The sequence below is a fragment of the Charadrius vociferus genome, unplaced genomic scaffold, assembly GCF_000708025.1.
Source record: "Charadrius vociferus isolate BGI_N301 unplaced genomic scaffold, ASM70802v2 scaffold125, whole genome shotgun sequence".
Taxonomy (NCBI): Eukaryota; Metazoa; Chordata; class Aves; order Charadriiformes; family Charadriidae; genus Charadrius; species Charadrius vociferus.
The window spans coordinates 2641541-2653960 of NW_009649036.1; the positions used below are offsets into that span (position 1 = coordinate 2641541).

The 12420-nt window shown below is 37.9% G+C and overlaps 1 protein-coding gene across 1 annotated transcript in view; it reads left to right on the plus strand.

Annotated features, from left to right (window-relative positions):
* MDM1 (Mdm1 nuclear protein homolog (mouse)) overlaps nt 1-12420 on the plus strand; it is a 26041-nt gene that overhangs the window by 695 nt on the left and 12926 nt on the right. Inside the window, exons 2-7 of the mRNA XM_009887835.1 lie at nt 677-782; nt 3286-3647; nt 4117-4251; nt 6185-6198; nt 8513-8644; nt 10818-10917. Coding sequence (XP_009886137.1) covers nt 677-782; nt 3286-3647; nt 4117-4251; nt 6185-6198; nt 8513-8644; nt 10818-10917 — 849 coding nt within the window. The remainder of the gene's footprint in view (nt 1-676; nt 783-3285; nt 3648-4116; nt 4252-6184; nt 6199-8512; nt 8645-10817; nt 10918-12420) is intronic.

Below are 12420 nucleotides of genomic sequence, written 5' to 3' on the forward strand. Positions count from 1 at the left end.
CGGGCCCAAAGCGGGGGGTGTGTGCAGCGGTGTCTGGGGTGCCACCGGCGAAGCGGGAAAGGGGAGAGACCCTTGCGCTAATGAGCGCCGGCTAATAAAGACCGAAAGAGCTCAGTCGTGTGGGTGACAGAGCGTTCGGGCAGTGCTTGTTCCTGAAATTTTACTCACTTAAAGATATAAATAAGTTTTGAGGTTTTTTGTTTTGTTTTGTTTTTTTTTTGTTTGTTTTTTGGTGCGTGAAATTATTCGACGCTTTCCCCTGCTGTTGGGAGAGCAGCCAAGTAGTTTTTGTTCTTCGTTGGTGGTGGGTTTGGAAGGTGCAGAGCAGCCTGCCAGCTGAGCCCGAGCCCTGTTGGTGTTTTTCCCCTTGGAGACCTGTTCCCAAGAGGGGCGGTGGATCACAGAATCACGGAATTTTCAGAGTTGGAAGGGACCTCTAGAGATCATCTAGTCCAACTCCTCTGCTAAAGCAGGATTGCCCAGAGCACGTTACTCAGGACTGCATCCAGGCGGGTCTTGAAAATCTCCAGAGAAGGGGACTCCACACCCCCCCTGGGCAGCCTGTGCCAGTGCTCTGTCACCCGAACCGTAAAGAAGTTTTTTCTTGTGTTTGAATGGGACTTCCTATGCAGGATGGGTACCCGTCACTTGACGCACACCTCTCTGTTTGCTGCAGGGGCTGAGTGAATATAAGAGAAACTTCAGATGGAAAGCCCCAGAGTTTTGTAGCCCGTCCCAGCAACAGAAATCCTTGTGGGCAGGACTTCGGTCGGATCAGTTTGGTAAGCACCCCATGAAAGCCACCCCCTTCAGTGCAAACCCCGATGCTAGCCAAGTTGGCTCCTGCCTGGCCCGCAGGAGGTCTGGAGAGGTTTGCTGTGATTGCGTGCATGGCCACAGTGAACTGGTAGTGTTTGCAGTTTGTATGCTTTATACAGTTAAAAGTATCTTTGTAGTCATCATTTAGAATGTGTTTTTGAATGCCTTATTCTTTCTGGCTACACTGAAACTTGCTTTTGATGTCAGTGCTATTTATATAAAACGTGAAAAATACATGGTTTCTGACCTGCAGCATAAGCTGAATCCCAAACATGAAGCACAGATGCAGTGTTAACCCATACAGGGTGTGTAGAAGGAGGCATTGGGTTACCTGTGATACATGGAAACAGTAAGTAAAATTCTGTATTTAAGAGGAGACTAATTTAGGGCAAAGTTTGATACAAAATGAAATTGTTATGAAGATCTAAAGGGGCAGCTAACTAGGAAAAGAAAAAAAAAAAGAAAAGACAAGCATTAAATAGAAAAGCTTGGCATCAGTCAGAGAATCTTAGAATGGTTTGTGTTGGAAGGGACCTCAAAAAACATCTAGTTCCCACCCCCTTGCCATGGACAGGGACACCTTCCACGAGACAGGGTTACTCAAAGCCCCGTCTAGCCTGGCCTTGATACTGTAGACTAGGAGTTAGGCGTTGTAGAGATTATTATGGCAGGAAAATGTGGGATTGGAAAGTAGAAAACAAAGGAAATAGCATCTGGATTGAAAGGCCCATAGAGAGCTGAGGAAAAGGAGTAAGCTGCAGAGTAATGACAAATGCAGTGCTTTGAAAAGGAGCAGTAGAAAATAGGAATTACTGTAGTGGCACAAGACAGATTAACCAAACTGTGCAGTTCAGTGCAACCATACTGGTTGGTCTGGGTAATTAGAGTCCAATATAGTAATTCCTACAATATGGTAAGTGTTCTAAATTATGGCCTAGTCTTTAAGACCCAACTAGTGGGAGTATGGTTTGTTTTCAGCTGAAATACTAGACATTTTAATAAATAATTTAATCTTGCCAAAGGTTACACGTTGTATATATTACTGCTATCTTCCATTACTGCAAAAATACATATTTCTTTAACCTTGCTTTCCCTAGCACATGGCTCTGTGTATGGGCACCTGTATTGAAGAGAATAACTTCCATGAATTCTGAAACACCTGAACATCCAAACACATTAACTTTTTAAAAAAACTGTATACTGTGCTGCTTTTCCAGTCAAACTAAACTGCAAATATTGCAAGACTTGTAGTAAAGTCATGAGTTAGTAATGCAGCAGTTTCTCTTCCTCCTTGCGGTGTAGCGGTGTTTTTGTGTGTGCTTGGTGTAGTTTTCCTACACCTTTGCATGCATTTTCACTCCCACCTCTTTTCTCACCATTTAACCATGTGCATCTTCAAATGTCACTCTTGACATCTAATAGAACTTGCAGATTGTTTTTGATAATTAATTTGTGGTTCTTCCCGTTGGAACACATAGTTGGCAGTTTTAAGAATGACTTGGAACATCACCTCAAAAAGTTAACAGCTGCAGGTGCCCCAAGTTCCTTCCTGCTACTTTTCCAGTGTTTTTCCACTCGGATTATTTCCTACCACCTGTATGTGTATTTGGACATCCAGATATTCTGTATACTTTTCACTGTAGGTTGTTCTCTCTTTCTATGTTGTTACTTCATGAGATAGGAGTTTCTCTCTCTCCTAGAAAGTGTTTCTTTCAGACAGTTAGGGGCCTTCACTTATTTGTCCATTGCACGTGGGCACTTTGCAGTTGGATTACTGATTTAAATGTGTTCAGTCGTGCAATCCTCCTATTAAAACGGTGGGGTAATTTTAATTTCATCTGCACGTGTAAAGGCCAACAATTCTTTAAAAGAGCTTGATACCTGGTTTTGTTACATAGTCTTTTTACAATTTTGGAAATGTTTTTGTGTTTGTACTGTAAAAAGTCACCGGCTGTCTGAGATGGTTTTAAATCACATTTGTATTAGATGAACAGGGATCTGTCGCTGTCCTGTCACAATCGGTGAGAACTGGTTCAGGAAGGTGTATTGGGCATGTGTAATGAGAAGTGTTTGTGGTGTACTTTATCACTGCAGGTTGGTCATTCTGTATCTGTTAACGACATTCTTTTCACCAGCTGTGTTAATTTTGTTGTTGTTGTTGAACTTCCAGAATCATCTTGCAAAAGATTGTCCTGTGGACATATTTGCTTTATATGGTTTTATCCAACATGGTCCTGGAGCACCATGTTCCCATCTCTCTTTAGTGAAAAGGAAAGGTATTCACAGATAGGCGAGAAGACAGAATTTCACAGCCATGCTGTAATTCATAGGCTGTCATTACTCAATGATACTAAAATAGTTTTTTCTAATAATCAGTTGTATGATAAACTTTCAGTTTATTCTTGTAAAGAGTGATATTATGCTTTCAATAGAATGTTTCTGTTGAAACTACTATGCCTTTTTCAGGAATCACAAGAGAACCAAACTTCATTTCCAAGAGAAGGGTACCTCATCATAATCCACAGATTTCGAAGTCCTTTGAATGGCCAGCAGATTGTGATTTGAATGACCCACTTGAAACTGAAGCTCTTAAGACTGCAGAGTTGCACACAGACCACAACAACAATGACGTGACTCAGGAAAAAATTGAGATGCCAGAAGGACCCAGTCTCCCCCCAAAAGTTCAGTCACATTTGGTGGATTCTAGAGGTGAAACAGCTCTTGCTCTTGCAGAAAACAACATGAAGAGATCACCCTCTGCAGCTCCACCAGATCAAAATGAAGCATTTTCATCTCCAAGAAAGGAATTAGAAAAAATGGGTAATGGGGTAAGGGAAGAGTGGTGTTTTTTGTTTTTTTGGTTTTTTTTTAGTTAACTAGTATAAAAATTACTAATCTGATACATACAGTAATTTAACACCATTAAATTAAACACCAGCCTCTGTTGTCTAACTCTCTCCTTAGTCCTGAGTTTTGATATATTTATGTTGTAGCTTTTCTGTTGGGAGAACAGTACTTTTGAGACCAGATTTTGGTTCCACTTAAATGAAGCGTGAATTCCTGTTCACCTGCCATCATTGTTGATTTCAGTTAAACAAGGATTTAGCCAATAATATATAGACTTTTTGGGGTTGTTGGCTGTGATGAGAAACTGTACTTTGCATTCATTTAATTCATGCAACCAGAAACCAAATCATTGGTTTGAAAGTGCGCATTGAAAGATATCTGACTTGCAAAACATTGTAGGAAAGGGAACAATCAGTGTTACTTTTTTTTTTTTCTTTTGTATGTTGTCAGCTTCACAGAGTCCTTCAGAGGAAAGCAGGCATGAATATTTCACGTTTAAATACTTTCCCCAGAAATTCTGAATATCAAAGCCAATTTGTTTGGAAGAGTCCTCATGAAAAGTCACCAATACTTGCAGCTGAACAGGTAATTTTAAAGAATCCAGAAATTAAATGAATACTTATTCTATGTATCAACAAAGTTGCTTACCTTCCAAGATTCCCTTTCTCCCTCTTTTGGCAGGGGAACAACAAACTTGAATGTTGTTACATGATTAATTTTTTTCTCTCAATATACAAAAGTGCTGTATAATTAGATTTGTTTCCCTGTCATTCTTTAGTAGTCAGGTCTAATTACTTGTTCTGCTTATTCCTGGTTGTATTCTGTACTTTCTAACAGGACCATTTTCTTTTGTTTGCATTAAGTTACCTTAGGAGCTCTAAAATCCTACTCAATGTTACCCTTCATTTTTAACATTTTTATGTTATGTAGTATATAGCTAATCAACAGAGGAACGTTCAGGTGTTCTGTATTGTAACAGCACATCTTGCCACTGAAATCGTTCAAGTTTCGCTGTTTATTCTCACGGTCTTTTATAGGTTTCCACAGATTCTTATTCTTGGTCTCCAACTCTGTGCATGTATACCTCTAAGTCCTAAAGTGCATCTCTGTAGTGTTTTTCAGTTTCATGAAAACTGCTTATATTTAAAAGTGGAGTCTTCTGATTTTAAGACACTCTTGCGGCATTCTAATACATCTCATGAGTTTTTGGACGTTGTAGGATTGGAAATGCTGCTATTTCTAATCAGACCACAAAGAGTAACTCTGATTGTGAGACTGCTTTGTGTTTTCAATTCATTGTTACTGGGATCAGGACTTAGGAGACTCATTCCATCTTTTAGTCATTTTACAGTATAAAATAAGAACTTCTGCTTTTATTTCATCTTCTGTTTCTTTACTAGGAGCATATGCGTTAATGGGATTATTACAGATGGCGCTTTCTCTGTTTTTACCTGCGGGTAGCAGATTTGTTCAGTAACAGCTTTCAGAGGCAATAAATGTTAATAATTAGGATCAATCACTATAAAAACTGTTCCTGTCTTTTTCTTGTTGGAATGCCAAGCAGGTGGACTTACTTTGAGATATCTGTTTCCCAACAGTCCCTTATCCGAGGAATACTCACTGAAATGCATTACAATAGTGTAGAAGCCAAAGGACCGTTTGAGGAAGAGGCGGGTGACTGGAAAGTCACCTTATGGAAAATTTCCTGGAGAATTCCATTTGATTCTATTAGAAATCAGTTTGATAATTTCATTATTGATACTTGTGAACATTGTGCTATTTCAGAAGAAAGACTATGAAATCTAAAATAGCAAACTTTTTCACAGCTTAAACGGAATGAGAAGCCATAAGAATACACCTGTAGGGACTACAAATCTTTAGATAATGAGAAATTAGAGAAAATCTAAATATGTATAAATGTTTGCAAGTTCTAAACATAAGATTAGAATTTCATGATAAAAATTATACATATTAACAAACTGATATTCTTTTCATTGAAATGATGGAGCATATACCTGAGTACTGAATAATGATGATACCTTTCTCTTGAAGAGATTCTGTGAAAATATCAAAGTTATCCAACTTAGGTTATGTCAGACCTCAATTCTCATAGCGTAGCTGGGGAAAATGTATGCCTGTGACATATGGTAAGGTCTTTTAATTCAATGCCCCATGAGGAGATGATACCTGACCATGTGTTAGGCAAATTCTCTACCATTAATTATAATACATTATTGGTTGGAAAATAGTGGATGGCTCAAATTACCCTGATCTAAGCGTCCAGTTCTAAAACACAGAACACTTGTCTGTTACTTATGGACTGGACATGTCCTAAGGACTCAAACGGAAATTTTATGGCATGCATTTTAAAAAATATGTTCCTACCTACAACCCTGAAGGTGAACTGTCTTCCCAAATCCACAAAACCTCTGTTAGCAAACTGCAGTAAGGACAGCGTTTGACCATAGGTTTAGTTGTCTGCCTCGATCACTTTTAAATGTATTTTTATCAGATTGAGTTTCTCTTCAATTTGTCCTAGAAGTTAATTAGTCTGTACATGCTGTGTTTGTACACGTGACTCTGCTCATCTGTGAGTGTATTTGCATGAATTGGTTAACTGAATTTGAAAATTTAGCCTTAAGGTAAGCAAGTCACTCTTGTTTTGTTTTGTTTTCTTTCCTCCAAAGGTTTTTTGCAACACAAGTAAATCTGTACCTCCATTTAAATCTCCTGCAATTACTTTTGAAACTGAATATGAGAGAAGAGTCAAAGAGTCTCCTCCTGTTAAGGGTCCACAAGAGAGAAGTGGTTCAGAAGAGAAAGAATTTGCAGTTTATGAACAAGTAAATATTTCCATAAAAGAAAGGCATTAGTAACCTTCTATAATTTTGATTGTTCTTTTCTATAATGTGGATGTGGGTTTATTTTGAAAATTTTAGTTATATTTTATAGCTGAGCTAACGACACTGGACTCAGTAGTGGTTTTGCTATAAAAGACTGGAAATATCACTGTACAGCTCTGTTTGCTCTTAGGGGTTTCTGTAGTGGGTTCTGTAGTTTCTGTAGTGTCTGTTCAGTTTACAATGACATTTTGAGTGTGTTTTTCCTGTCACCTTAATTTATTAGTTTTCAAGTGGTGGGTTTTTTTGTTTGTTTTTTTTTTTTTTAAATTGAAATTTTGGTTTTAGTCGTTAGGACAGTTTCTGAAATCTAGATGTCCAATTTATGCTCTCATTGGTGCCACTGTAGTCTCTTGCTATGCAGGAGGGCTGGATGGGAGGTCTGGAACTTTTTTGATCTCATAAATCAGACATAGTGTGAATTAAAAAAAAAAATAAATTTGATATATAGAAGATGCCACAGTTGGAACTGATTTTCAGCCAACAGTAGTTTGAAGAAACATGGAGGAAGGGTTACAATTCATTTCCCTTTGTCTTGGTAAGTTGAAAGGTAAGTGCAGGGCTATAACGGGACATTGTGTAGCCTATGTAGGCTCTGTTACTCAGTTCAAAACATTAAAATGTCTTTTAAGTAATTTGGCTGGCTGAGGCCTTGCATTTCCTTGTCTTGGTGTTGGCTTGGGCAAACATAGGTGGACTTGTAGGAGACATGGCTATAGCCATTTCACCAGATACTTTTAATAGAATGGAATTGTTTCAGACTGAGGCCTTCTAAAAATAGGTAATAGCAATTTAAACTGCTTGACAACTAACTTATTTTGCAGGGTGGACAGATGAATGTCTGTTTTGTAGCAAGTTGCTAAGTGTAGTGGTGTTTAAATTCCTACAGGTTAGCTAACCATCCGGCCACGTAGGACAGCCATTGTCAGATGTGCTCACTCGGACCATTACTAAGCAAAATGCATACTTAACATGGAGTGCCTGTGGCTCTCTTTTAGCTGTTGTTACTTTTGAGGTTCTTAAAGATGATTGCTGGCTTGGAGGCTTTATCATTTAGAACACAGACCTGCCCTGTGCTTTAAATCTCATCTGGGGAGGAGGAATTTTTTGTGCCCTTTTGCTTCTTTTAGCAGATGTGAAGAAAGCTTGAAAAGCATGAGGCCTTTAGGAAGCATTTGTTTTTAATATTAGAAATTCAGGTTATATTTTCCTGAGAGAGCTAATAAAGTGAAGGAAGAGAAGGCACGAGAAGGGAATTTTAGTGAAACTGTCTAAAACACATTTTATGTATACTGTTATCTGATGAATATCTTGAAGAACTTTTGGGGGATTTTGGTGGGGTTTTTGTTTCTTGCTTTCTTTTTTTTCATTGAATTTGAACAGTGTGTGTAAAGATCTCTAGCAGAATCACAAATCACACATGAGATTTCCAAGAGGATAAAATAAACAGGGGAAAAAAAAACCCTGTGATGTCAAAACTGAACAAGTCAATCTGACCCTTTATAAACCAGAATGGCAGCAAATTAAAAATTTGCCTTTTTGGTTTATTATAAATTGGTTTATATTGCTTGACTATAAGAGTTTTTGTTTTTTAATTTATTACAAATTCCAGAAATATACCTGTTAAATCTTATACAAAACTCAAGTTAGAGTTAGAATGTGCAGGTATTGTAATCTTTCATTTCTGTCTTTCACGTTAAATTCATTTTGTAAAGCGTACAAAATGGATCACCTAACTAACTGAGTGTTGCACTCAGAATCTTAGCGTTGGCATTTTGCTGGTGTATTAGCAAAGGAATGTAATATTCTTGTTTGTATTAAAAACACAAAACAGTTGACGTTTTAGAATAACATAACTTTTTGCAAAAGTTTTATGTCAAAAGGAATATGGGGGTTTTCAGTTTTTTAGCTAATACGGTATTTTTAAAATTATCTTTGCCTTAGAGTAAAAGGGAAGAACCGTTTCAAAAGCCAGCAGAAGATGCAGCAAAACAAGGGAAATCAGAACAGAAACATCCTAAACAAAAAAATAAGCAACATATCAGTCCAAAGCCCCTCTCTTTACATGCAAGTCGTGGGTATGTATAAAATAGGAAATCTTAGCCTAGTGGATAGGTGTACAGCAGTGTAATATTTAGAATCACAAACGATGACCTTTAACTGCACCATTTTACAGTTGGAAGGGCAAACGCGATGTCTGTCCCCTTGCAGGGCTGCGGTTGAGCTTCCTGTGGGTACGTCTAAACCTGGTGTTAATTTCTATCCCATTCTCTGGGCAGCCGAAGTGGAAGCTTTGTAACCACACTCGTTCAGTTGAACTTTCTGGTGCAATAATAATATTATTAATAAATTTAACATAAATGAAACTAAATCGGTGCAATGCTGCTCCTAAACTTTCAGTGAGTACTTTGGAAGTTGTAGTCTCTTTTCAAACTACTCTCCTGTGCTTGCTCCACACCTTAAAACTGTGATGATTGTACTTGATGTCTGCTTTTTCTAGTACATACCACCTTCTGTCCCAGAGTAAGAGAAGCAAACTCATGAGATAAATAAGTAAAGAAATCTGTCCTGTTTACAGCTGTTAATCATCTGGTAATCAGACAAGCATGGAAATGAAATTAAATTGAGTGCTATCAAAGTAACTTTTTCTTCTGCCACATACCTACATTGCAGGAACTGTACTTGTTTCCATTTTCTACACATCTGAGATATGCCAAGAGAAATAAAAGTCCAGAATGATGTAGGTTTTCAAATGCATATATTAGTCCATCTCTGCTGTCTTTGTGCTTTATATATATGTCCCAGTGATTGCTTTCATTCACATGACTTTCTGGCAGTGTTAAGGCATTAGATTAAAGATGGGAGATGTGACCTACTTAGGTCTGAATGCTCTTGGATATTGGGAGATAATTACAAAATCATCACTTAAAATTCTGTGAAATAAAAATGCTTTATGAAAAAGTGAGTGAATATACTGTAATTAAAACCTCTAACTCCTTGGTTTTTATAGCTGTTTGACATAGTAGATTGTAGTAAATTTTGCAGAGTAGTGTGTAAAATTTGTGATCATTTGCTATGACTTTTTTATTTAAGGACAAATTTCTGCCTCTTATGCCTTCAGTGTGGTAGTGCAAGGCAAAAGTTTCCAAAACAGTCACTGAGCAAATAGTGTTCAAAATGTGCAAGTTCTCAATGTGCAGACAGGACTGTCGCTTTGTATGCAAGCTGCATTGCATGGCTTGTGCTTGCAGCAGAATGACTGGAATCAAGGCACAGCAGTGATATGTTTATTGAGATAATCTATTGGTTTTGCAACCCAAACTGAAGGAATTCTGAGTTTCAAAGAAGGGGACATACGGAAAGAAATTTTGAATATAAAGGGATTTTTTTTGCCTTGGTATTTTTCTTTTTACAAGGTGCATTTTATTCTCTGACTTCAGGCTTTTATGATCTATTTCTGAAGAAGGACTGAAAAAGAGGGTCTTTTCACCTGGTGCTGAATACATTAAAATAAAGTTAGTAATGTTCTGAAGCAAGGTTAAAACCAAAAACCTCTGGGATAAATCCACAGTTCAGTGCTTAAGGACTTGAAGTATTGCTTATTGCCTGCTGTAGGTTAGATGATGTTAATTTTTCTGTGTATGTATGTGTATGGCAGAAGGGAAAATGAATCCATCTTTTCAAGTACCGAGGCCTTTTGAAGATCAAAGCCAGTAGGACACAGTTACATGAATTATGCTGACCATTGTTATGGTAGCTGGACATTTCTAGCCCTGACAGTTCACCCCACCCATAGGCAGAGTGCCTTTAGAGTGGAGTTCCTAGAAGGAAATGTCTTGGACACATTAGTGCCAAACCAGGCATTTTTCCTTAAATGCACCTTCATCAGTGACTTAAACCAAGACTCTCCACTTTGCATTGAGGTAATTGAGGCTTATGTGTGTAGTATGTTCTGCTGATTTGGCTGTCGGGGCAAAAGCTTCTGGCAGAAGGGTTGTGAGGAAAAACCAACAGGAGTAACTACTTGAAGAGCCATCAACTGTGAGTGAGCTTTTTCACAGCTTTCCTAGCTGTGTTGTTATGGAGGAGCTGTGTTTCAAAGCGTGTGTTTTTCACATCTCAGCCCTGGCATTTAAGTATAAATACACTTATCATTGTTGATACGACGTTAAAAGTGCTCTTAAGGAGTCTTCTGGATGTCAAGCTTTACTCTTTCTGTCTTTTTTACTTGCTTTGTTCTTTATTTCTTAGGAGGATGAACACTGAATACAGGTCAAAATTTTTGTCTCCAGCCCAGTATTTCTACAAAGATGGAGCTTGGTCTCGTATTAGGAGTAAAGTTCCCAACCAGGTGAGTATTCTTAAAAAATCTGAAGCCTGAGTATGCTTTGTATTTTGATCTTTTTTATATGCAAAATCTTTGAATTGTGGTGTTTATAAGATACAGTTTTGAGATTGTAGTGCGAATGACTCAAGCTCCCAAAGGTGAGTATACAAAGAAGGTTAAGTTCTGATAAGCCAGTATAATACGTAGTAAGAAAGAGACGGTGTGACTCAAAGAATATATTAATGTGACATGCAAAGTGAGGGAGGAGCTTTATTTCCCTTACAAATCAGAATCATCCAGAACAGAGTCTCTTGGAGCAGATAATTGTAGTGTTGATGTTCAGCCCAGTTGTAACAAGCATATGTTTTCAAAATGTAGAATTAAATGATGGGAGAGTCCAAGGGAATAAAAGGAAAAGGGCAATATATTTATCAGCCTAGGTCAGCTTGATAGTCAAGATCAGTTTATTAGCTTGCCATGCTGAATCCATTCAAAGCAGTCAGCTGAGTTCAGTCATACACAACATAAAACTGAGAATTTCTCTTGCAAGTTTCAGCCAGACTAAGTATTGTCTTGTAGTAGTAAGTGCGATCAGTATTACACTGTGTAGGAACTCATTTGGCAGAACTCTGAAAATGCTGAATAGCTTCAGGACCATAGGATTTCTTAGCAGGATTATTGAGTATGGTTTCCTGACTTAAGTCAAGTAAATCAAAACTGTAGCAGTATGCTAAGAAACTGCTAGAGCTAGTTTTGCAACAGTCGGATTTCACTGAATTGACTTAGTCTTCTCCCAGCTGAAAGTGCCTTCATGCGACACTGTGCTACTAAATGTGTGGCAAATACTTGGAAATATGAATTTCCTCATCAGTTGGGATGATGAGCTGATGTGGAAGACAGAATTGGAGTGGGTGGCTCTAGGGTGTTGGGCTTTGAGATTTTGAAAATAACATTCTTCGAGAACTGCAGGAGTAGTGTGGTAGCATTCAGTTCTCTGTTTTCTCACTGGATTTAATCTAGCAAGTAATTTTCTTTTTAGGCAAAAAGAAATATGTATTGAATATGTACAAAATACTCAATGAGAAATAGGTCTCTAAAGTATATCGTAGTATGTGGTGATTTGTAATCAGATTGTGTCTATGCATGCATGAGATAATCCATTCTATGAAAACAGCCTCATGAGGATTAGAGGACTAAAACCAAACTATTTTTATTTTTTACATATATTGATATATGCATTAGATTTACTGTAACTAAGGCTGTAGAATATTCTGAACTATTGCATTCAGCCTGACTAAGTGGTATACAGAATGTTTATGTAGAATGTTATGTCATTTTTCTAGCATGCAAGTTTTTAATTTGGAGAGTGGATGTTGCGTCAGTAACATGCAAAACAGTCAGGAGCAGTGGTCAGCTTCAAGAGCAACTGACTGGTAGGCAAGTAGAGGGAAAGGGACACCTTGCCTTGGAGTATATTGTGTTTGTGGCATGGCTGGGAGGAGGCATTGCACTACAGTCAAGGGAAAG